Raw genomic sequence first — 23,313 nt, 5'->3', positions numbered from 1 at the left:
AGCATCAATCTATACAGGTAAGTAGCTGCCACAAAATGACAGACGTATTTAAAAACAACCAAGTTTATTTAGATTTGGGACTCTGGGTGGTTGTCTCTACTACCTGACCTCCTCCTGCCACCACTTCTGGACCTTGATGAGCTCCGGCTATGGCTATCTATGACTATGACTCTGGTTTCAACTCCTGCTCCGGCTACGGTTCCGGTTCCGGTTCCGGCTGCGGCTCCGGCTTCTGCTGCGGCTGTGGCTCTGGCTCTCACTCCCGCTCCTGCCATGGCTATGGCTCCGGCTCCGGCCATAGCGGCTCCTCCTGCTCTGGCTCCAAGGGCCTGGACTGTGATCCTTTCTTCTTCTTCTACTAGGTGAACTGCGCCTCTCACGACTCTTCATTCGATGTCTGTGGGATTTCTTCACCCTGTAATTACTACTGCTCTTCCTGTCAGACTCACCATTTCTCTTGTATGAGAGGTTCGGACTTGGGCTCCTTCTTCTTCTTGACCTGCCATAGTATTCATCATAACGACTGGCTCTTTCCCTCCTCTCTGAGTTCTTACCGAAGGAGGAGCTAGTCCAATCTGGAGACAGGTAGATGTCTCTATTAGCCTCCCTATATTCATTGTTGGGATTTCTGAACACGTGAAGAAAGTTGCAGTGCTTTCCTCTAGGACACTGCTGTACTTCAAATAAACCTGAGGGCAAGTGAAGAGGCAGCAATTATCACTGCACATTACCACAATTCATTCTTTTTCTGAAGTCTCAGATGAATTTTTTTCTGAAAGCATACACTGCTCTGAGGAAAGTCTAACACATGTGGGGGGAATCCTTCAATGTTCTTTACATAGTAAGAATAACACAATACCCAAGTATTGAGTCACTCTGGTGTTCAGCCAGGGCTACATAGTGAGTTTAAGGCCAGCCTGGGATACATGAGGTCCTATGTCTAAAATACACACACACACACATACAAAATGAGATAAAGGAAATTTGTGGCTGAAAGTATTTGCAGATGCCCTCTGTGATCAGGTACTAGTATAGAGAATCTATGAAGAACGTCTATAGCAGGATAATAAAAAGATGTAACTTATTAAAAATAGGTAACTATCAAAATAGAGATTTCTCTAAAGAAAATATAGCAGAAGTCAATAATGAGACTAATAACTACTGGGAACGATGATAGGAAAGCTGTTTATACTTTGTTTTAAAGGAAATCAAACTCCTGGTTTGGAGATTTCAGTTATACTCAAAAGCATCATGGACTCAAACCGAGTCTAGAAACTTGCGAAACTAACACCGATGAAGAGAATACACTACCATCTTGTTTATTTGCCTGATTCTTAATCTTAGCGGATGAGGGTGGTTTTCATTTTCCTAAGCAAGGAATTCAATATATATATGGAGTTTTTGAATTCCTTGCTTTATATATATATAATAGAAAGAGATTCTGATTTTTCAAGACAAGGTGTCTCTGTGTAGCCCTGGCTCTCGTGGAACTCTCTCTGTAGACCAGGCTGGCCTAGAACTCACTGAGACCCACCTGCCTCTGCTTCCAGGGTGCTGGGATTAAAGATGTGTGCTATCGCTACCCAGTTTTTTTTTTGTTTATTTTTAAAACTTTTAAAGGTTTATTTTATGTACGTGTTTTGCCTGCATTTATATATGTGTACCATGTCACATTCCATCTGTCTAGCCCTTCCTTTTTTAAAAATCATTTAAAATAAATCAATAAATTAGTTTATTTATTTCAAGAATAGGTCTCACTATATAGTCCAAGCTGGCCTTGAACTCACAATCCTTCTTCCTTGGCCTCTCTAGACAAGTTTTGGAACAAAAGGTGGCAACATCCATGTCCATCATAAGTGTTTTTTAAATGACAGCATCCATTAAGAGAAGGCTTCTGAAGATTTAGACTTGCTTGATCAATTACATATTTTTTACTCAGGTTTTAAGCACCTGGGAAGAACAGAAAAACCCAGGGCAAAGGGCAGAAGCACATCCCTGAGGTATTATAGCTTTGTGTCTCTTCACCTAGGGAACTTCCAGACTCATCTGGCTAGGCACTCTTAGAAATCAGAAAATGATGAGCGCTTCAAAGCAGCTGGTTACTTTGCAGTGCTAAATCATTTCCTGGCTTGGCAGCCGCTCTCAGCTGAGTCAGTTTAACTGAGAGCACCCAAGGTATAACTAAAGTTATCCACACTTACATCAAGTAACATGGGAAATATTAGCTAGGGGTAATATTTGTGGTGGTGATGATGGAAGATTCCTTAGGGATCGAGACGGAAACAAACAGCTCAAGTGAGGAAAGCCAATGAATAGAAAACACCTTTGAAACTACAACATGGATAATGTGGTTATCTTTAGTTTAGATGCTGCACTCTCATACTCAAAACCCAGGACTGAGGATATGAAGACTGAGATTCAAGTAGTAATTCCATCACTGGTATATTGTGACCTCAGGCATTTACGTCATCCATATAGTGACCCACAGGCCTGTAATAGATCTAAACTGGCATCCTTTATATAACCACTCTACTCATCTGTAGTGTGAGACAAAAACTGTGCTTCATCCCTTTAAAATAATGTTTCCTTCCTACAAAGATCCCTTTTGCATAGTGCAGCCATGGGGAAGGGGTACCACTACATTGGCTTTTACCACAAATTGCCATTTTCCACCGGGTCACTGGGCAGAATTCACACTGAAGCTGTCGTCCTGCATACCATCGTCCATTAAATACAGAAAAAGCTGCTTGACAGTCTTCTTCCCTTGGAAGCAAAAATCAAAGAGTGTGCTTTATAGTAACTCTCATAAGCATAGCAAACCTATTCTGAATTAGCCCCCTTGTCCACTTACTGTAGGACTTCAGTTCTTGTATAGCCTAGGTAGTCCTCAGAGCATTCAGATTCCCACAGCCTAGTTTATTCAGAGACCTTTGTCATTGACTTCTGAAAAGTTTTATCACATGGAAATTGGCTAGAAGAGTTAAGGCTTCTTAATCTGCAAGATTTGACAATTAAATCTACAAAAGTGTTTCCCTTTGTTAGAACCCATGCTTTCTCAGATAGAACTTCTGTTCTTACAACAATGGCACTGATCAGAAAAATGGCATCACATGCAGGAATGACTTAGTAACTATATTGCTATCTAGTCAAGTGCACACTATTTGGAGCTTTAACCCCTTGTACCTTGGATTGGCATTTTCTACTCTATTCCAATTAGCCCTTATTCAGTCTGTATTTTAGTTATGAAGATTATACTATATAAAAGAATCAAAACTACAGAATTATACAAAGTGAAATAAAAGTGTATTATTTTCAAATCGTGCCTGTTTAATGAACTCTTTATATTGACATTTTGAGAAGTATCATGCATAGCAAAGCTGTGACAGACATCAAAGAAGCAATGATCAAGCACGAAGATGTGTGTCCACAATACTTACGACTGGTACTGAACATACACATTGCCCCTCAGATGAGGTTCCAAGTTGCAGCTAACCTAAGGATCAAAAAATAGTTCTGTCACACACACACACATTCAAAAGCAGCAAACCATCACATGTACTCTGCCCATTCAAATAGTCCTTCAGAGTCCAAAGATAGGCAACACATTTTCCTATTGATTCAAGACAGATTTAAGCACCTAATAAAATTACAGACCTCAACTGTATGGTCTCTGTTGATCCTTGTCTGTTTTTTAAACCCTGTTAAGTATAAAATGTTTCATAAAATGTACATAACATGTACAGTAAAACAATTCAGGGGTTGGAGAGATGAGCACTTGGTGTGTGTGTGTGTGTATGTGTGTGTGTGTGTTTCTGTTTGGACTATATATTTTATGTATATGTGTAGACTTTCACAGATACAAGTACACATATAGCCATACATATATTATATGCCAGAAAATATATCATACACATAAATATATACTAACCAAAATTGTATGTGTGTGTGTGTGTATATATAAATATATACACATTCAGGTGTGTCTGAATATAGCCAACGTGTAGCCTCCTATGGACTACGAGTTGACAGAAATGTGACCAAACACAAAAATCACAAACTTAATTAAAACATTATAAATTTTTTCCCACTTTGTTTTTGTTTGTTTCTGTTAACTCAACTGTAGTTCTCAGGCATGAACTCTGTAGATGACATTATATCACAATGTCAAAAGTCTGGATACACTTGCTGGTGGTATTGCTTTGTACCTTTAAAATTCTACAGAGGGAGCCTGTCTCAGGAAAAACTTTCAGAATTTTAAAGGAACAAAAGCAGTACCTGCAAGTGTGTTCAGATTTTTTTCCATATTTTGTTTGTTTTTGTTAACTGTAGTTGTCCTTAAACTCGCTATGGGTAGGTCTTGAACTCACAGATCCACTTCTTCCTTCTAAGTCCTGGGATTAAAGGAGAGTGCTACCATGCCTGGCTCTACAATTTTTATATAGATGGTATTCTTTATTCTTTTTCAAGTAATACAAGCTTAATAACTCAACTACTATATATTATACATATCAAATCATCATACTTATATATCTGCTCATACTTATCCACAGTGCTTGCAATTTCCCATTCACAAATCCATGTCTGTAGATATAAGGCCTTCTCTAGTCTGCATAAACAGAAGGAGCATGCTGATCTATGGGTTTCTACTTCACTATGCCATACATGAGCTGTTCTTGGGAGTAGTTGCTTACTAGTACATATTTTCTACTTGATCTTGATATTAATAGAACTTATATCATGTGGCTGTGAATAATACCTCCTGTTCATATGTGTTGCTCCTACTATAAGCAGGGATAAATAATTGATCAATGCCTTCAAAAATTATTAATTTGATTTGTCTAAAATGACATATAAAAAGGTCCTTACATATCCCCACTAGTGTTTAGCTTTTATCTTCAAAATGAAGGTATTCTGTTTTGCTTCAGGGTATTGTTATTAGAACACCCAAAGGGGGACAGGATCCTACTCAATTTGTAATGCCATCTTTAGAAGGAAGACTAAAGGGCTTCAAGAGTCCATGTCACCCATGACAAGGGACCTTAAAAATCAGTTAATCCAGTCAGGATTGGTGACATGTGTCTAAAATCCCAGTAACAAGGAGGCTGAGGCAGGAGGACTACTACAAGTTCCAGGCCAGCCTGAGCTGCATAGTGAGCCTGTCTCAAAATAAAAAGTGCTACAGCACTTTTACCCAGTGTGTAAAAGCCCCCTACATTCAATCCTCGGAACCAGGTAATGACAATAACAATAATTTAGTCTCATGATTCCCAAGACCTATTGATTTTATATAATGAATTCAATGTTCTGATCATTTCTGTACCATAAATTTACTAAAGACCTTTTCACTTTATAACTGTCAACGTGATTAGCATGTGCCTTATCATCCTATTTGCTTTCTAGGGGGTAAAGGGTTCTCATGAGTAGATGCAGTGTGCTACAGGTAATAATGCAACTTCCACTAACCTCCCTGAGAGCCCCATCCATCCCTGTGCTGGGGACACAACCCAGAACCTTGTACTGCTAGCTATGCACTCTGCGACTGAGCTACCAATCTGAAATTCTGAAAACAATTTCCCATTGCCACGTCACAGAAGCAGCAAGATCCAGGGGCTATATGTGGGAAACCACAGATGTAAACCAGTGTCACTTGAGATAAGGAAGAGGCACAGACAAGTCAAGTGACATCTATCAGAAGAGCAAACTACACTGCCTCATTAGCTGGTGCTTGCTTCCATGCGGAACAGTGCAGGAATGACTGAATGCTTCCACTTTACTGCTTATCTTTAGTGCTTATTCTGTGAGCAGTGAGAAGGAGGAAAGCACATGCCACAAAAATCGAATTCAAAGAAAACATTAAATTTGTTGTGCATTTACATGTACGTGCATGCTCTGCTCACGTCAGTGTGCATGTGCAGGTCTGGGGACAGTTTACAACAGTTAGTTCTCTTCCTATTACCATGTGGGTCCTGAAGACTGAATTCAGGTTTGTCAAGTGCCTTTCCTCACTGAGTCATCATGCCAGCCCGAGAGGAGAACAAATGTTTACTTTTTATAAATTAAAACTTTATCTACTAGGTAATTTATTTATTTATTTACTTATTTATTTATTGGGGTTTTTGAGGCAGGATTTCTCTGTGCAGCCTATCTGTTTATCTGTTATTTGCTTATTATTGGTTTTTTTTTTTTTTTTGAGATGGGTTTTCTTTGTATAGCCTTGCTATCCTAGAACTCAGAGGACCAGGCTGGCCTCAAAGTCAGAGATGTGCCTGCCCTGCCTCCTAAGTGCTGGGATCAAAGGTGTGCACCACCATAACCTTTAAAATTTAAATGTTATTAAAACAAAATGCCTATTCCCCTCGCCATTTAATCCCCCTTTTCTAGTTTCTCCTTCATCTTTTTATAATGCTGTTTCCCCTTGTTTGGAAAACAAATTTTAAAGAATATATTTTAAATCTGGAAAGCAGATTGTAATCTCAGATTTCTTAAATATCCATGGCACTTGATTAGTCCAACTGTATACTTTCATTCTGACAGCAAGAAAAAAGACCTAAGAATTTATTTCTACTTTTCTCCAAACTAAGTTTCTCTTATTGTCATGAAACAAAGTCATTCAGGTTCAGATACGATCAAATCACAGACAAGGTAAGAGGCCTACAAGTTGGGATTCACTGACTGAGTCCCTAAAACAGCAGGGGCCACATCTCACCCTGAATGTTGGTATATATATAAAAACATGGTTCTGGGTGGGGCACTGAACGGGGTTAAGGAAAGGACCCATGTCCATCACAAACAGCAGCTAAGTGAAGGTTTGAATGGTTAGGTACAGCAGGCCTGACAGTGAATTCAACTTCTGAAAAGAGCTGCAACACAAAGGCACTAAAGAAGAGTCCTTTCCGACACAGGCCCTAGCATTCAGAAAACATGCCAACACATGTTTACAATTTCTTAATGTATCTGCATGGCATTGCCCAGGGTAGGGGAGTGGAAAGGAAGAGAAGCAAGTGATGTTTAACAAGCAAAGTTTACCAAGTTAACCATGCTCAGCCTCAGACATATAGAACATGACGAGTGACCAGCGTGAGCCAGGTATGCTTATTTCAGGAGATGTGTCAGGCCCTGTCCCAGTCTGTGCGTACCTTAAATTGAATCACTTTTCCCACACTCTTGAACTCGGGCAGGACATCATAATAGAAGTCTAGGAACTGTTGGTAGGTCTCTTCTTCACTGTATTCTAGGCTTGAGTCAGGGTCATAGTCATCCCTCCTGCACTGCTCCATTCCAAATGTTGTAAACATGCTCTTAATCAGCAAAGTGGGACTTGATGTTGGGAAGTTGTGTTTACGTGAACACCTGCAGAAGAAAGCATTTGTCCAATAACAAAATCAAACGTTAAAAGCTTACCATTAACTCTGAGATCAAGACTCAAGTAACACGGCTATTTAAACTTAACTTCAGGACAATGAACACTGCTTAGAGGCCCAATTACAGCACCCAAGAAAGAAGTTCTAAAACTGGCTGGTTTCTTACTGAAATATAAGATTAGAAATGGTTTCCAAGGCCATATGCTATTCAAGAGCCTTTGAATACATTCAAAGAGATTTCTCTATGTTGAACTATTGGGAAAACAAAGGCCTGGTCATGTGGCAGACTGCAGTGACAAGAATAAGATACAGTACATGAGACTCAAGAAGGTAAGAATTAGCAATGTATTTTTTGCTTCTATACCATCTTCAACTTATTTTCATGCCTATGGAATATAGAAATCTGGACCAGTGAGATGACTAAGTGGGTAAAATCACTAGCTACATAAACTTAATGATTTGGATTTAGTACCTAGATCTCCATATCCCCCTCCTAAGCAAACAAACATGAACTACGCACATACACACTACTCTCTTTCCTACACAAATGCAATAATAACATACAATAATAATTAATTTTTTAAGCTGGGCACAGTAGTGGACATGTAATCCCAGAAACCAGGAGGCAGAAGCAGGTAGATCACTATGAGTGCCACACCAGCTTGACCTACATAGTAAATTCCAGGCCAACCAGTATTATAAGTTAGTACCTTAAGTAGATAGACAGATAGACAGACAGACAGATAAATAGAATTTTAAAGTTCTATTTTTAAAAGAGACAATATGGTAATTTAAAATTTTCCAGTTATTCAAGTATTATCATTTTATCTACATATAACATTTTAAAGTTTCATGCAGTTTTAAATATTTTTTCCACTCTGATCCTTAACAACCTAGTGGGGCTGATGGTACTTGTACTTTTTCACTTTGCAAAGTGGTTAGTGCTGTCAACTTGAATATAGAATCATCAAGAGAAAGGAGTCTTAATAAGGGATTGTCAGGTTATCCTTTGAGAATGTCTGCAAGGGATTGACTATTGACTGCCTTTGCACTTTAATTGATGTGGGAAAGCCAACCTTAATTATGAGTGAGACTATTCCCTGGGTAGGGGATCCTGGAAATCCGGAACTGTATAAACTGGAGAGGTCAAACAGCACAGGCAAGCATGCATTAAATCACTGCTTTACATTCTTAAATAACTGCTTCAAGTCCCTCCTACCTTGACTTCCCCACAATGATGGCTGTAAACCTGGAACTATGAGCCAAGTTTCTCCCTTAAATTGCTGGATATTTTACCACAGCAACAAGAAAAGAATCCAATACACAAAGGCAGCTGAAACCTAAAGCAGCACACCTTCCCAAGTCATGTGACTGAGAAGAGCAAGGCCCTAGAAATCTGGGTTAATTCGGCATATGGTCAATTAGAAAGAATAATAAATATAACTTAATTTTTATTTACTGAAGGTACCTAATAACTGTGATGAACAATTTCTTTTTGACGTTTAAAATGGAACAAGGTTAAGCTACCTACGCTATTTCAGAGTAATTCTTTTTTAATCATGTGTTCACTTTCTTATTTACTCCCTTCTCCTGAAGTGCAGCAGTAGAGATGACACAGTTCAAAGTCCTAAATAAAAACTTTCTGGTTGAGGTTCTAATCAGTAAGACAAACTTAAAGAGAAACATAGGAAGTTTAAAAGTAGGAAATACTGAAGGGGAAAAACCCTAGCCTGGACAATGACTATCCTGGTCTATATAGTGAGGTCTAGATGACTCATGAAGAGTGTGACCCTGTCACAAAGCAACAACAAAGTTGTAATTAAAGTACCTCTGTGGCCTAGCACCTAACTATTGCTGCTCTCAACCTTCATTAGAGAAACTTCTTTTTGTAATGGACAGTGGTTAATAACTGGCCAAAGTGCTAAGAATAAGTGCCTGTTGAATGCTTATCTCTATACTGCTCCAAAGCCCAGAGAGCATCACAGAAAGCAAAACATAAGAGCTGATGAATGGAATTGAATGTTGTGAAACACTGTTTTTCTAGACACAACATGGTCGTTGCATTCAGGAACTCAAAGCAACTATGTTACCTTTGCAATATGGGGCAGTTTGAATGCATAGTGCCTAGTTAGTAAATTGTTTAGGGAATTATTAGGAAGGTGTGGCCTCATAGGGGGAGATATGTCTCTGGGGATGGGCTTTGAGGTTTCAAAAGCCTGTGGTCTCTGGATCAAGATATTAAGTGCTCAGCTAAAGTTCCATCACCATGTCTATTTGCTTCCCACCATGATGATTATGGACTAAACACTTTGAAACTGTAAGCTAGCACCAATTAAATACTTTCTTTTTTAAGAGTTACTTGGTCATGGTGTCTCTTCACAGCAATACAATCAAGCCCATCAACATCCTAGCATGGATAGGGGAAAGGTACTTAAAGACCTTGTCACTGGCAGTCAGCAACTGCTGGGTAGAGGTGAGTTTAGGGATGTCGTCATGAGTAAGTTGCCAATAATCTAGTAAATAGCCTCACACTTGTACACATACAAAGCAACACTCATTAAACTCAGTGGTTTATTTAAAAAAAAAGAAAAGACATTAAAAGAGAAGGAGGATGTACTGGAAAGAAGGAATCCTGAGGGGTAAGAGAGTAATAGAGGTTAGTATGATCAAAATATATTACAGACGTGTATGAAATTACCAAAGAATAAAAAAAAAAAAAAAAAAAAAAAACTACAACCAAAAAGTTTAACAAAAGCAAGCATCCAAAAAAACCGCTTAGGTTAAGGAAATATTTCTCTCCAGCTGTGTCACTTGAAGTTAAGTGATCTGGCCTCTCTGAAAAAGGGAAGCAAAACAGTGTATTTGTCTGAAAAGACTGCTTTGGCTTTCAGAACTTCTAAGTTCATACAATATTATGTCCCAACTCATTACTATCTCACACTTTGAAGTTTGTGATGGCAAAATTTCATATGCCTATGACAAGAATAAGTAATTTGATTACTGTCTTTTTTTTGAATGACTGTCAGAAATGGTGTCTGAGAGCCTGAAAGGCCACTCAATTTTTCACAAGGTCCAGTTTTCATAAAACTAATATACCTATACTCTTCTCATAGCTGTCAGGAAAACCCTAAATCTGGCTTCTACAGATCTTAAATTTCAAGGAAGTGTTAGAAATATAACATAAATAAAAGCAGCTGAAAAACCTTAAAGGCAATTTGGTTCAACTGCCCATGCAAATGTGAACCACAATTGGGGCTCATTTGGCCATCTATCCACCATCTTTCTTTGGAGGAAGGTGTTTTGTACAGATCAATATTTATTTTGAGTGTGGATGTACCATGCCATGGCACAAATGTGAAAGTCAGAGGATCACTAGGGGGAGTCAGTTCTCTCCTTTCACCACGGAGCTCCAGGGATCAAAGTCAAGTAATCGGGCTCTGCAGCAAGCACCTTTACCCACAGAGACATCTCACTGGCTCTTAAGCTATGTTTTATTATTTCTTCTACAGATTGAATTTTTTTTTGAGAAAATGTTTCTCAAGGTATGAAAAGGAAGGTAGCCTCCTTTCTCTCAGTTCCCCAGGCCTTTCTACTTCTTTACCAGATTCCAAGTCACAGATAAGCAGGCAATCCACAATTCTAGCCATCAAATCCACAAGATATTAATGATTATACATCAATCCTAAAGCACATTAGAAATACCTGAGAGCATCTCAAAACTCTCACATGTCTCTACAATTCTGATTTACTCAATCTGAGGTGAGACATGATTTTGTTTAGCCTTTTTCCTTTTTACATAATTCCACTATGTAATCAGGGCTGGGAACTATTATTGTCTTTTAATTCTTAAAAAAGATTTTATCAATTATGTGTATTTGTGTGTATTGTGGAGTATACAGTCCTGTAGAAGTCAAACAAGTGTCAGATCCCCTTGAGCTGCCTGATCTGGAGGCTGGGAACTAAACCTAGGCCCTTGGGAAAAGCAGCACATGCTCTTAACTGCCAAGCCATCTCTCCAGCCTAAAGCTATTACTATTGAGAAATAAAAAATAAGCTGTGCATGGTGGCACACAACTGTAATCTCAGCACTTGTGATGTGGCAGCAAGAGGATCAGTAGTCCAAACCCTGCATTGGCTACATAGAGAGTTCAAAGTCAGCCTGGGCTCCATGAGACTGTCTCAAGAAACCAAATGATTACTGGGTATGGTAGCACACACTTTAATCTCAGCATCTGGGAGGCAGAGGAGATAGATGTCTACAAGTTTCAAGCCCACTACACAGTAAGAGAAAAAGAAAGAAAACAAAGAAAAAGAAAGGAAAGAAAAAGAAAAACAGAGATTCAGATAATAACTTCTTTTCTACAGAGTGAATAAATAGTAATTAGACTATGCCTCTGACAGATGCTTACTGTTAGGAAGCATTTGCTTACTTTGATTTATACATAAAGTCATAGTATAAAACATCATCATTACCTGACATATAGTAGGTTTCAACGATTTGCTAAATGACTGAAGACATCAATACTATGACTATGTATCTTACCTTTAAAAAAAGAAGTTGGAGGGCAGGACACATGACCATATCAAAAAATGACCACAGTAACAACAAAAATAATGAACAATAAAAGTGATGAAAACTCAAGAGCCATGCACCCAGCCCTGTGTCTTCATTATGCTCAGGTCAGCCAAGTAACCTCAAAAAGGTGGGATTACGTATCATCTTCGTTTCATTGATGAAGAAGTTAAGATGTAAAGAGTTTAAGTAAACTTTCTCACTGCCGCAAAGCCCAAGGAGCTGATTCCTAAGTCTGAACATACTGACAGCAGAGAATTAAGAGCCTATTCCTCTTCTTGCTACAACACCATCTTTCATAAACATCCCTATACCCATGCCAAATTGGAAAAGAATACTTAGGGGACAGGTTTACTCTTGAAAAAATACTTCTGGATATCCTAATCATTTCTAACATGTAATCTCCCCTATCCAAGTTATCCTTCTGGGACTCATGTGAGCATGAAAGAAACAAACAAGCAAATGGTCCTCCTAAAGTATCACTGGGCCTACAAACCACACTTAAGGACAGGCCCCATGCCCAGCAGTAGATGGCCAACACCAAACAAACTCAAAGGCATTTTGACAGGATTTTTGTTTTGCTTTTTGTTTCATAATACTTCAGACATTGCTTTATGGTTGGTTGGTTGGTTGATTGGTTTGGGTTTTGGTCTTTTGACCCATACATGTCTTTTGCATATAAATATATATAAATATTTTTATATATTATTGTTAATAAATAATATATAAATACATATGTATATATATACATATGTGTGTATGCATGTATATGTATGCATACACACATTTCTGATTTTGTGTTCTCATGGAATTTCTATATGTGGGAATGTGTCTATCTGTGTATGTGTGTGTGTGTGTGTGTGTGTGTGTGTGTGTGTGTGTGTGTATTTTTCTGTTTATTTTATCCTATTCTGTTTTATTTTTATTTTTTTTTAGATGCTTGCTCATTTTCTAATGAGAAAGAAAAAAAAGGGTGTGGATTCTGGTGGGTGAAAGCTGGAAGAAGATCTAGGAGGATTTTGGAAAAGGGAGACCATAACTAGAATATATTATATAAAAAATGTTTCCAATGAATAAAAAAAAGTCTTCCTAAGGCTGTGGAATGCAAAGGGTTCACTCGGTGAAGCCCATTTAGTAAGCAGGGCAAGGGAGTACCACATACCTGATGGTGAACATATCAGACTAGTCTATGCCTCTTCCAAAATCCCAACACTTTCCATAATTTCATTTTCACACAAAGCAAAATCCATTACCTATCTCCAAATCTGCAAGCTCCTGTTTTACTGTAGAATGGACAGTTGGCTCGATCTTTCTCCAGTACTCTTATATCCATGGGCGGTTCTGGGTTCTGCCAGGTGCCACCATTTTCCAACTGTTAAAAACAACCATGACTTTACTGGTGAAGTAAAAGTCCATGAAAGACAGTTTCTCCAAGTAGTCAAATATTTTAATCAGAATACAAATGGTTTCCTAAATAGACATGCGTAGTTAAATCATAATAAGGAATCAAGACTCTATAGGCAATTGTTCAGAAACATGAGCTGTATTTCTCTCTTGGCTCCCAGTCATTTGTTGTCTTCATTTGGGGAGAGGGTCACCTAATGTTACCAGATATAGTCACGAAGGTCTTCTTCAACCCATCTATTCTGAAAAGGGTCTATGGATTTAGGGAGCCAACAGAAAGAAGGTAGGTAAGCCAACCATTGGGACCAGCAGTATGTGATGTCACTTACATACATTTTAAGTACTGGATACAAGTATAGCCCATGAGGTGATTCAATAACACATCAATTGTCTTCTGTTGTTATATATAACTGAAGGGTTATAAAAGTGGTTCTGGGTATCCAGAAATAATCAAAACCACCTACCACAAAAATCATATTATTTAAACTACTGTTTCTAATGAAATATCACTTGATCTCAAAGTCTTTTCTTTTAAAGCAACAGTCTATTGTAGCCCAGGCTGGCCACAAACTTGTGGTCATTCTCCTGCTTCACCACCCCCCAACCCCCGCAAAGTCTAGGATAATTAGAACATAGCTATCTCGAAGTCTTAATGAAAGGTTTTGAAAATACCTCATTTTCAGCCTGATCCAGCATCTTCTGCACAGCTTCCTATAAGTGGTGTAAACATAGGACTAATGAAAACCAGATGTCAGATAAATCATGTCTGGTTTCTCTAGTTATTAATCTCATATATGACAACACACATGAACACACATACAAAAGGCTTCTGATTCTGATTTCCTTTCTAGGCATATATCTCCTAAAAAGATATATAGCTTAGAATTTTTATTCAAATACGAAATTTGAATAGAGCACATTGCAAATGTCTAAGTTATAATAGCTTCAGCAACATATTTGTACATAAATACTATATTCTGGTTTTCAACGTAGTAATAACTATATTTTTAAGTTAGACTAAACATCACAAATATTTGACAGAAGCAAAAACATGACAGCTGACGGGACAGAATTAGGATTTAGGAAAAATTATATAGAAGTCTAACAAGGCAACAATAAATCTCTAACTAGGTGACTTTAAATACATACAAAGTTAAGTTCCTTAGCACCTCAAAACCATACATATGACTGTGTTTAGCTGCTTACTTGGTAAGTCTGTCTCGTTCTGGCAACATAAATGTCATTGTAGCAGCTGGCTGTGGTGGCACACACCTTTAATCCCAGTACTTGGGAGGCAGAAACAGGTGGATCTTTCTGAGTTTGATGCCAGCCTGATCTACAAAATAGGTTCCAAGACAGCCAAGGCTACACAGAGAAACCCTGTCTCAAAAACAAAACAAAGCAAAATTGAACAAAACACCAAAAGTTATTGTAGCTTAATGTTCTTTTGAGTTTAGTTTTGGTTAGAAGTTAGAGACCAAACTAAAGGTTCTACTTTTACCACTAAGCTATACCCCACTCACAAGACAGAACTCTCGCTCTCCTCTATCTACTCACCCCCATCACCCAACCTAAATATCCTCAGTAACTGGTGCTGTCATTTTCTTTGTTTAAAACAATCAAACAAACAAAAACCCCCAAAACACCTTAAAACATAGCTTCAGCTCCCCTTCCATTCTTCCTTCCATAGAATTTGCCAGCTAGAGTCTAGTTAACGGTGTTGCTTACCTGTTTGAGGGTCTGACCTCATGTAAATACCATTATCACCCATATTATAATCAGTCATCCAATTTCCTCTCTGGCCCCTGTTCATTGTAGAAAAATTAGGATAGTCTGTTGGAAGTAACATTACTAACAGGTTGAAGTCACTCCTTGTTCAAAAACTCCCATCAGAGTATGGTAAAAACCTTTAAATCTAAGAGGCTTGCAATCTTCCTGCCTCTGTCTCCTTCAGCAAATCCTACTATTGTGCACAACCTCAACCTGGGCTCACAGAAACTGAAGAGGCAAGCACAGGGCCTCCGTGAGTCTACATCATGTCCTCTACATATATGTTATAGTTGTTAGCTTGGTGTTCTTGTCAGACTCCTAAGAGTGGGGATGGGTGTATCTCTGAATCTTCTGTCTGTTCTTGAGACTCTTTTTCTATTTGGTTGCCTTGTTCAGCCTCAATATGGGGGCTTTCAATTTATCGTATCTTGTTTGTTTCTCTTTGGTTTTTCTGTTTGGCTTTTGGCTCTTGGAGACCTGCTCTTTTCTGAACAGGAAACAGAGGCAGAGTAGATCTGGGAAAAGGGAGGTGGGTGGTAACTGGGAGGAGTAGACAGACAGGAAATTGTGATCAGGATGTATCATCTAAGAGAAAAATCTATTTTCAACTATAATATGCCCCTTCTGATCTTCCCTAATGCTCCCCACACTCTTGTCCCCAAGTTTCGGGTGCCATCAGGGCCCTTCCTCCCAATATCTCTACACTCAGGTGCTAAATATCTCAAACATCACTTCCTCACAGAACTCTCCTTTTATTTCTTTATAAGCCTAACATCCTATTGTATGATCTGCTCCCATCCAGAAAAGTCACTCAAGGAGAGCTGAGACTGTACATTTCACTGCTGTTTTGTCTCTGTCCAAGCATGTAAATAAAACACACAATTTTGTATTCCTTTATATATGCCTAGAATGGATTTCATTTTACCCACTTTGCCTTACTGTGTGCATTTCACTGCTATTTTTGTCTCTGTCCAAATTCCCTTTATACCAAATGCTTTTAGAAGCCTTAGCTTTTACCTGATCCCTGAAAGTTGAATATTCTACTGTTAAAATAGGAATTGATTCATCTCTGTAAAGTACAACATTCCAGACAAATTTTTGACCCTAATGCCCTCATCTGGATAGTGCCTCATCTGGAAGGCAGTGCTCAAACAATGGTGCCAAAAAATGTGCATTGGAACTGCCATCTGAGACACAACACTATTGTGGAGACTGCTACCATCTTTCCATTATTAGAAGGTCAACACATACATCTCTTGTCATTATAAGATGAGTGACTATGAAATGTCATGCCATTCAAATTTAGTGTAGTAAAGGGAATAAGTACCCTCATGAATCAGCCAAGGCAAGATGAACTGTGTGTGTTATATTTGAAATAAATACACTGTTGAGAACCAGCAGCAAAACAAACCAATCTTTTAAAAAGAATCCCAGAAAATGTACACGAGATATACATATACATTACAGAATTTCTTTTTTTAAGCAATGGTGGGGATTATTAAGGAAAGGTTTTAACAAAGATTTAAGTATAAGCATTAAGAGATAGAGAGAGAAACATGTAAGGAAAGGACAGTAGCATGTGCCCTAAAGTGGGCACAGGTTTCTCAAAGAATTTCTTAAATGACTGCCATTTGCTCTGACAACAGAAAGAGATAGGATACCAGAATTTAATAACAAAATAATTTAATTCCTTAATGTTAGTTAAACTAATTCTTGCTATTAATAGCTATATTCATTAGCTATTAAGTCTCTTATGAATTAAGTAAGTGTGGATACTATTCTGTGATAAACTCAACACATATACCACATATACAACAGAACCATAGGAAGGTAACACATGCTATAGGGTGGTACAGAGTGTAAAGCAGGGCCAGCTGCCTGGTTTACAGAAATGTTTTACTAGAACACAGACACATCATTCAGACATACTATCTATGTCTGCTTTAGGGTACACTGGCAGAGTTGGATGTCCACAGAAGCCATACAGACATCATAGCCCAAAATATGTCCCATCCCTTAAGGAAAATGTTCACCCATCTCTAATATAAACAGTAAGGTAAAAATATCTTCATTGTACAACTCAGAGAACCATTCAGAAACTAGTGTAGTGCTTCTAACAAAAACTGACTCCTTCCAAATTAACAGAGCATGAGCAAAAATAAAAGCAAACGCAAGCCCTGATACGCCCACTGCTGAATCCAAAAACCCTTTACATGCACACTTGCACACTAAGAAGATACTCAGGGCTCTATCCTCCTACAACAGAAGTCACCTCTCTTTCTCTCTTCTCTTGTTGTTTCTGCTCCTCTTCCTCTCGCTCCTTTCTCTGTTGTTCTTCCCATTCTGCCTTTAACTTTCTCTTTAAAGGAAAAAGAGAAGGTTTTTTTTTTTACTCATTCTTAAAAACACATGGCGTACAGAGTACATATTTGAAAAGCTTTAGAAACATTGTTCATGGACAAAAGAGACAATATCAGTTTCTATTTTTTTATATTAACAGATGTAGCTCTTTTTGTTTACACACGCTGAGGAAGGAATCCAAGACCTTGCACATGTCTGGCAAAGCTGTGTAACTGAGCTCTATATCCAAGAAAGACAACTTTTTAAAAGAGATTTTATCTGTGTGAATATCCCTGTGAAATGTATGTGCATATGTGTGTGAGAACATACTGAAGCTCATGTGTGGGTTCTGGGAACAGAAGCCAGGTTCTCTGAAAAAGCAGCATGTGTTCTTAATTACTGAGCCATCTTTCCAACCCCATAACAAACACCTGTTATTTTTATTATTAAATAATCTTATTTTATTTGATATATACTGATGTTTTACCTATATCTATATGTGTGTACCATATGCATGCCTGGTGCCTTAAAGGCCCGAAAACGGCATTAGAAACCCTTAAACTAGAGTTATGGATGGTTGTGAGCCACCATGGGGTGCTGGGACTCAAATCCAAGTTGTTTAGAAGAGCAACCAGTGCACTTGACCTCTGAGCCATCAATCATTTCTCCTGACAAACAGCTCTTAAAGAGACTTCGTTCAGCTAAGCACTTATTCAGTGAACTACATACTTAATGCCCTACCTCTAATTCTTCCTTCCGTTTTCGAGCTGCCTCTTCTTTTTTCTTCTTTGCCCTGAATTCTTCTTGTGCCTTCTCTTCCCTCAGCAACCATTCTTCATGTAATCTTTGCCTGTTAATATAATGACACAGTCAGGAAAAACAAATGGGAATTAATCTAGAATGTAGGGAAAATGAAACCAATATACGGCATAGAAATATAAACATATTTTCTATAAAGCAGTGAAGATGGGAGTGTGGCTCTTGGAAAAGCAACTATCTTCCTGGACAGAAATAAGTTCCAATTACTACTTCAAGCTTTCACACACATTTGCACTTTTTCTTTCTGTAAGAAAGTATCAGTGATTTTCATCTCAGGAAAACATGTCAAAACAGCATTTATGTGAATTTTTACATTCACATAGCATTATTCCTAGCATATGCCTTCTTTTCCTACAAACATTACTTCCTCCTCATCCTCTTTTTTTGTTTTGACACAGGGTTTCTCTTGTAGCCCTGGCTGTCCTGAAGCTCTCTCTGTAGACTATGTTGGACTCACAGGGATCCACCTGCCTCTGCCTCCACAGTGCTGGGATGTACATTGGCTGAATGTATATTTCCTAATTTACTTTTATGACTCCATTTCATCTTGTCTTAAAACCTTTGCTTTATTTGTATGTGGATGAACATTTGCCAGCAGGTAGGCATGGGTATCATGTGCATGCCTGGTGGCAAAAAAGAGGTGAAAAGATGGAATAGATAGAGTTGCAGATGATTCTGAGTCACCATGTGGGTGCTGGGAACCACACTTGGATAAGCTGAAACAGCAAAATAAGTGCTCTCTTAAAACTTTTGTCTTAAAGTCATGCTCACAACTCACAACATAACTTTTTCCCAGAGGTTTAAATATTTGAAGGCAAATCACAGGTATCCCTTGACTCAACTGAATAGAAACTCAAATGTTATAAAGATGCCACATTTATTTTTTAGAGCCAGAATCATAAAACTGACTTTTAAAATGCACAAACTAGTTAGGTAGTACATGCCAATAGTCCTAGCAGTTGAAAAGCTGAGATAGAATTACAAGTTCTAGGCTAATTTGAACTTATAAAACAAGACCTTTGCCTAAAACAAACATATAAACAACAACTCCTCTCCCTCCCCCGAAGGTAATGTTACCTTAAATCAATTAATCCCAGACATTCAAAAGTACAAGATTCTCATTTAAAATCTTCATTTGAGTAGATTTTTAAACACCTAGGAAACAGTGCTCTGGTCATATGTATTGAGGGAGGTTCCAGGAGTATTAACTGAGGTTACTCTAAATGAACCTCCATCTCTGAACTGGGGTTCTTGACTGAATAGTAAGGAGAAAGGGAAAAATGAAGCTCAGCACCTGCTCCCCGACTACAGACATAATTGGAGCAGCTACTTCTAGATCATTCCTGCTGCCACAGCCGGAGCAGCTCTCATCAACATATTGTCCCCACTCTGGTGAACTACAGAAGACTAAAAATTGTAAATAATTATGCTATATCCATACAACATATGCTATAGTGTCATTAGAATTAGGTCTTTATGTCAACATTAAAATATGTTTATTTACCAATCAGCAAAAGCAATAAAAAATACTTCCACTTTAAAAAAAAAAAAAAAAACAACAAAATAGGTACAATGGCACATGCCAGTGATTCCAGCTTTTGGTAGGCTAAGGCAGGAAGATCCTGAGTTGGAGACTAGTCTGGATTTGTCTAAAAAATAAAAGACACCTAACTTTAGCCTGTCAGTAGGGATTTAGTTTATAATAGGTTATTTTCTAAAACCCATTTTTATAAGATTTTATATGAAAAGCCTCTACTAGTTGGTAAAGACAAATAATTTTACAATAAAATAATAGATAAGTGCTTCAGTTAGTACTCACCTCTCTTGCTCCAACAACCTTTCTTCTTCTAATTGTTTTTCTTCAGCAAGAGGATCTTCTTCCTCCTCTTTCTGTGACAATTCTGTAGAAATTCAAATGTTTTATTAAATTAAGTCTCAAAATCCTTGGTCAATTATCCACTAAAAATATATAAATAGTTAACCTTTACAATTATGGTAAACACCTAAATTTAAGGCATGGTAGTAAAGCCTTTAGTCCCAGCACTCAGGAGGCAGAAGCAAACAGATCTCTGAATTTGAGGCCAGCTTGGTCTATACAGTAAATTCCAGGACAGCCAGGACTATTGATTCTCAAAAAAAAAAAAAAAAAAAAAAAAACAAAAAAAACAAAAAAAAAACAAAAAACCTTAAAAAGAAAAGTAGAGAGGACGGAGGGTGGAGGTCATGGCAAGATGGAGGTTCCCAAGAACTAACTAGACCCAGGTGATATTTATTGGCGTTAAATAGCTATGAACATTAAGGATTTTATAGGTCTAGTATCTCATATAGAAGGGCAGTTTGTATCTTTGTCTTTTGATGTAATCTTGTTGTGTAGAGGGTTTGTGGATTGAGGGTTGAATATATAAACTTGTATAAAAAGCTAACAAAAGAGAGAGAGAGAGAAAGAAAGAAAGAAAAGTAATTGTAAGCTACCACATAGGGGCTGGGCTTTGGCCCTGAACTCTGATCCCCCTGACTCTCCTTCCTGAGTGCTGGTATAAAAGGCATACACTACCACAGCACTGGCTAAGCCAGTGTTCTTAACCATCCCTCTACCCTCCCGTTAGGTTTTTTTTTTCCCTTCTTTTAAACAATGGTAACAACAATACTCATGACATACTGTATTTATAAGTGCCTGATTGTTTTATAAACATCTAATTTTACACATCTACTAAATTTATAAATCTAACACATAAAATATCGGGTTCTGTCATGTGAGGGTCAAAAAGTATGGTGGTTGGCTGCTCAGATGGGCTTTATACTTCGAGTTCTGGCAGGAAATAGAGGGAGCAGTTGCTTGGGCTGGGGGGTGTGTTTGCCTAGCATGCATGAAATGATCAAATACAACCCAGCATGGTCACCCATCTCTGTCACCCGAACACTTCGAAGGCAGAGGCAGGAGGAACAAAGTCCAAAGAGTAATCCTCAGCCCCACCTGGGAGAAAGAAAACCCTGAGGGTCTAAGCCTCTGGGATGAGCTTGGGTTCACCAACCCTTGTGGTTGGCCAACTTCTGAGAAAACAGAATTACTACTGGAGAAGCCTCGTATCCTCGAGGGTGTGACACTAAGCCAAACTTTCATCGAGGGTGTGACACTAAGCCAAGCTTTCACTCTGTAATTTCAGCTGGAATCTGTGGTCTCTGCTCCCTTGGAGTATTTGTGGATTCCTGAGGCGACACCCATCAAGGGAAAGATGGTGTTCCGAGGGTCCCAGCCTGTTTGAGGCCATATTGGGGGCGGGGGAGGTACAGAGGGGGCAATTTCAAATCCAGAACAAGGAAGGCCTTTTACTACCTGCATCTCTCAGACGTGCGAGCTCCTGCCGTCGTTTCTTCCGTTTCTCCTTCTTCCGGAGAGCCAAGTACTTCTTACGACTGGAAGATTGAAAAGCAAGCAAACAGACACACATACACACAACCACAGTGAGCGATAAACACACACACACACACACACACACACACACACACACACACACACACGTGAGCGATCGCCACCCTCAGGCTCGGGCCTACCTAGGACAGCGTTCGGAGGTGAAGGTTGGAGGCGAGCTACCCGCGCTACCATCCAGCCTCCGGTTGCTTTGTCCCCCAATCCTCCTTCTGTCCCCCTCCGGCCTCCCCGAACAACTCCGGCAGCCCGGGACAGCCAGGGACAGCGGATTACTATTCGTCCCCACGCGTGCAGCGGAGGCCCTGATCGCCTCAACTCATCATCTCCTATACCTCAGTTTCTGTGGAACCGCGGTAGGCCCCGCCGCCTCCATTCTGCCGTCGCTTTCTCTCCCGCAGCAAGGTCTAAGCGGAAGCAGCCGCCCAGGTGCTCGGTCGCCCACTCAGCGCAGCCAGCAGGACAGGCCCTAGACGGAAGTGGGGGGGGGAGTTCTTCCCGCCGCTAGTCAGCCAGGCGCCGTGGCCGGAGAAAATACCTCCTCACCAAAGCCACCTCCAGAGCTCTCCCCACCACTGGAAACTTAGGCCTTGGCTCCTTAGGGCCTCCAGGCCGCCTTAGCAACAGCCCTTGCCCAGAATTCAAGGCGTTAAAGGCCTAGCTCCACCCCCTCAATCTGCCAATCTAAATCCCTCGGAGATGCCTCCAGGTCCCGCCTCTTTCCGCGGCTCCACCCATCAACGCCCCAGACACAGTTTAAGACTCCGCCTCCTCCTTGTAAAGCTGGCTGGCTCTAGTTCCAAAGGAGGCAGGTTTGTTACCATGGTGCTCCCTTACTCCTGAGAAGCAGAGAGGGATCCACATAAAGTGCGGGTGAAGGGGATTAGTTCCGCCTGTGCTGGAGTTGTGCTTGGAAGGAAAGGAAAGAGAAGAAACAAGCTGAGGCGCCTGGAGGTGAAACTCAAATGTGCTGGGAAGCCGGGAATTTTTGTACTCGACTAAAAGTTCAAGGCGAGGTTATCTAGAGATTGGCTGCTACTACCCCATGCCTTTGTGCAATGGGGAGGTGGGCTGGAGAAGAAGGCTCAGCTGTTAAGAGCACTTTACTGCTATTGTAGAACATACGAGTTTGGTTTCCAGCACCCACCAGACAGTTCACAACCATCTGTAACTCCAGTTCCAGGGGATCCTGTGCTGCAAGCTCGCTATGAACATACATAAAATAAATCTTTAAAAATACATACATATGCGAGCCACCAAATCCAAGTACTTACTGGCAGGAACCAGATAGAGATGCCTCCTCAGAGGCTCTGCCAGAGCCATATAGATACAGCTGAGCATGCTTCCATCAGACTGAACATGGGGATCCCAATGAAGTTGCTAAAGAAAGGACTGAAGGAGCTGAAAGGGCTTGCAACCTCATGGAAAGAACAATATTATCAACCAACCAAACCCTCCAAAAATCCCATGGAGTAAAACACCAACCTTTGTGCGCACTTTGAGAGACCTATTGATCCAGTTGCGTATATAGCTGAAGATAGCAGTGTCTGGCATCAGTGTGAAAAGAGGCCTTTGGTTCAGAAAGTACACGTTTTCCCAATGTAGAGGAATGCCAAGGC

General features: G+C 39.5%; 1 protein-coding gene across 1 annotated transcript; it reads right to left on the bottom strand.

The window, feature by feature from the left end:
• Positions 1-47: 47 nt before the first annotated feature.
• On the bottom strand, positions 48-22,302 carry ZRSR2 (zinc finger CCCH-type, RNA binding motif and serine/arginine rich 2). The gene is made up of 12 exons (XM_080909687.1): positions 22,030-22,302; positions 21,602-21,681; positions 20,087-20,168; positions 18,190-18,298; positions 17,381-17,467; positions 14,011-14,049; positions 13,188-13,306; positions 7,137-7,350; positions 3,438-3,493; positions 2,852-2,911; positions 2,654-2,763; positions 48-689 (listed from the first exon to the last, which is right to left on the bottom strand). The coding sequence occupies exons 1-12, from the start codon at positions 22,068-22,070 to the stop codon at positions 178-180; spliced, it is 1,509 nt and encodes a 502-aa protein (XP_080765813.1). The 5' UTR covers positions 22,071-22,302; the 3' UTR covers positions 48-177.
• Between the last annotated feature and the right edge of the window lie 1,011 nt (positions 22,303-23,313).

Source organism: Micromys minutus (assembly GCF_963924665.1).
Source record: "Micromys minutus genome assembly, chromosome: X".
Classification (NCBI taxonomy): Eukaryota; Metazoa; Chordata; class Mammalia; order Rodentia; family Muridae; genus Micromys; species Micromys minutus.
This window is presented reverse-complemented; position numbering and strand designations above follow the sequence as displayed.